Source organism: Bubalus kerabau, chromosome X (genome assembly GCF_029407905.1).
Source record: "Bubalus kerabau isolate K-KA32 ecotype Philippines breed swamp buffalo chromosome X, PCC_UOA_SB_1v2, whole genome shotgun sequence".
NCBI lineage: Eukaryota > Metazoa > Chordata > Mammalia > Artiodactyla > Bovidae > Bubalus > Bubalus kerabau.
In genome coordinates, this window is record NC_073647.1 from 49,240,117 (window position 1) to 49,242,732 (window position 2,616).

At 55.4% G+C, this 2,616-nt stretch overlaps 1 protein-coding gene across 1 annotated transcript; it reads right to left on the reverse strand.

Annotated features, from left to right (window-relative positions):
- Positions 1 to 322: 322 nt before the first annotated feature.
- On the reverse strand, positions 323 to 1,794 carry LOC129639024 (EKC/KEOPS complex subunit LAGE3-like). The gene is made up of 3 exons (XM_055563830.1): positions 1,229 to 1,794; positions 780 to 905; positions 323 to 591 (listed from the first exon to the last, which is right to left on the reverse strand). The coding sequence occupies exons 1-3, from the start codon at positions 1,567 to 1,569 to the stop codon at positions 477 to 479; spliced, it is 582 nt and encodes a 193-aa protein (XP_055419805.1). The 5' UTR covers positions 1,570 to 1,794; the 3' UTR covers positions 323 to 476.
- Between the last annotated feature and the right edge of the window lie 822 nt (positions 1,795 to 2,616).

Consider the following 2,616-nt stretch of genomic DNA (forward strand, 5'->3'; position numbering starts at 1 on the left):
CCTGGTTTGCTACAGTTCTGGTTTGCAAAGAGTTGGACACTACTCAGAGACTGAACAATAATAAAAACGTTCTGGTATTATATCTTAAGATATAAATGTAACTATAAAACGACAGTATATTTCTAAATGAATACTGAATGGCAGTACCCAACTTTCTTATTCTCCCATTTTTACATTGTCTTCACTGATATTGTACTCCTTGAATATCTGGATCTCAGAACCTCCCCTCCACCCGGAAGATGAATGCAGTATTAGGAAGTGAACAAGCTAAAACTAAAGTCAGAGACAGCACAGTAGCTCAGTTTTATTTTCTTCAGGTAATAATCACCAAAAAATATGTGGACCCTGAGCCCCCAAATAGCACCACAGGCACAAGGTGAAGCCTGCTCAAACTACTGCAGAAAGAAATGCCTTCGGGAAGGACACTTGAGGCTAGGGCACATGGGCAAGGTTTCAACCCCTCTTCTGTGCTGAGCCTAGGCAAAAAGGGGGTGCACAAAGTGCTGCAAGGTCCACCTCACCAGGGAAAGCTTCTCCAGAAAGAAGGCGACGGCTGTCTCAAGCAGGGCATTGTCTTCAGCAGTCAAACGGCTAAAAGGGAGCAATAATGAAATTCAAGTTCCCGGTGAGAAGGAAGAAGAGGTCTGTCCCTGCACACCTACAAGCCCAGAGAATCACACTTCTACTCTAGGCTTAACCCTCCATTATGGCTCTTCCTGGGCCAAGACTGGTCACCACCCACCACTCCCTCCCTCACCCCGGCCCCCTTTGGAACTTACAGAACCAACATGCGGCCATGAACGTAGAGCTCCCTCCGAACCGGCCACTGCAGTTCAGTAGGTCGAGTCAGGAGGTGGCAGGCATAGCCCGCCTGCGCACGCGATGAGAAAGGCACCGCAAGGCTGCTGGTGGAGATACGGTTAAGGCACCATCCACACTAATCACTTTTTCTGTATGTCAGGCTCCCTGCTCACGGAAACCCACCTTCTCCCACAAGGCAGCCACCCGACACCCTGCATATGACTGCCGAACCCTCTGGATCCCTTCAGGTTGCTTTTCCTCACCACCATCCCCTGGTCGCCAGACCACCGCTGACCCGTACCCTCCAGCCCCCCAGAGTACCCTCCTACTACACTTTAGGCCTTGCTGCCTGAAACCCCCAAACCACCCCTCGCCCACCCCCACCCCCTCAGCCGCCCGGCCCACCGGGGCTCCTGGAATAGGATACAACTGGAAGACTCGGTTACTCAGAACTCCTGCTCCGGGTGCAGGGTCTCCACCAGACCCTGGTGCGTGGGGTGCCCACGGGATCTGCGGAATGGCACTGGCTGTGCCACCTGACTCTCCTGCAGGGCTGGGGTCTCTGGGATCAGCTAGGTCGCCGGAGTCACCAGGGATTCCTCGACTGACAGTGTCACCAGGGCCAGCTGGGTCGCCAGGGCCATCGCGGCCAGCAGCACCACCCAGCACACCTTGGCCACCACATGCTGTGCCCGCTGCAGAGGCCACAGCACCTGCGTCTTCATTGGCTACCCTCATGGCTCCTTCACCGTGTGCCTCGGACTCCATCTTGAACCGCTCTCCCCCTCCCTCCTCGGAGGGAAAGACTGAAATGTGACCTGCAACTCAGCATAGGCAGAGCACCTGCACACACACACTCTGGTCCTGCCTCACGATTGGTTCCCACCAACCATTGGTTCCCGCGATAACTGCAGGCTCTCGGGCAATGGGCGCTTCCTGCTGAAGTTACATGACGTTCGCACGCCATGTTGCCCCAATGTGCGTGCGCAGACACACACCCATGTGGTCTGTGCCCTCTAAGTCAGCCCTGCCTCGGACCCAGAAACCAGGAAAACGGATCAGCCGTGAGGCCTCTGGGTGCCGCTCCAGCCTTTACTGTGGCGCCACCTCCTTAGTGGGCATGCTCAAACACACCCCACCCCATTCCTCAGGGCACGTGACTGTTTCCACTCCAAACCTGCAAACCCCAAGTGAGCCATGGTACCTGTGCACCTCCAAGCCTGCGCTACTGCCAACCTTGTGTTGCTCACAGGTGACCATCATGCTGAGTGCAGGTCCTTGTCATCGATTCCCAGAAGGGAGTTGGGCACCCCTGGGTCAGGGCCGGTCTGTCCCTCTGGTGTCTCACACATAGCTCACGTGTGTGTATGTGCGTCTGTGTGCGTGAACACATGGGCAAGTGCATGCACATGGGCGTGTGTATGGGTGTGTTTGTGAGAGAGAGCATGTGAACAGATTCATGCACACAGGCGTGTGACTGTGCATATCTGTGTGTGTGCCTGAGACAGTGCCCTTACGCAGGTGCCTGCCCATTGGCGTGTGCATGTGTCTCTGTGTGGAGGTGCTTGCACATGGGCATATATGTATCGTCATGAGCGAGTGTGTGGTCAGTTGCATGCACAAGGGTGTGTCCCTCTGTGCATGTGTGTGTGTGCGTCAAAGAGAGCACTATTGAACACATTCACATGGGCATATGTGTCTGCGTGCCTGCTTGCACAGGTGCCTTCACATGGGAGTGGGGTGGCCTGGCCCTGGAGGCATGATACCAGGGATGCAGAGCTTGCTGTGCCTGCCCACCTGGGTGGGGGCCCTGTT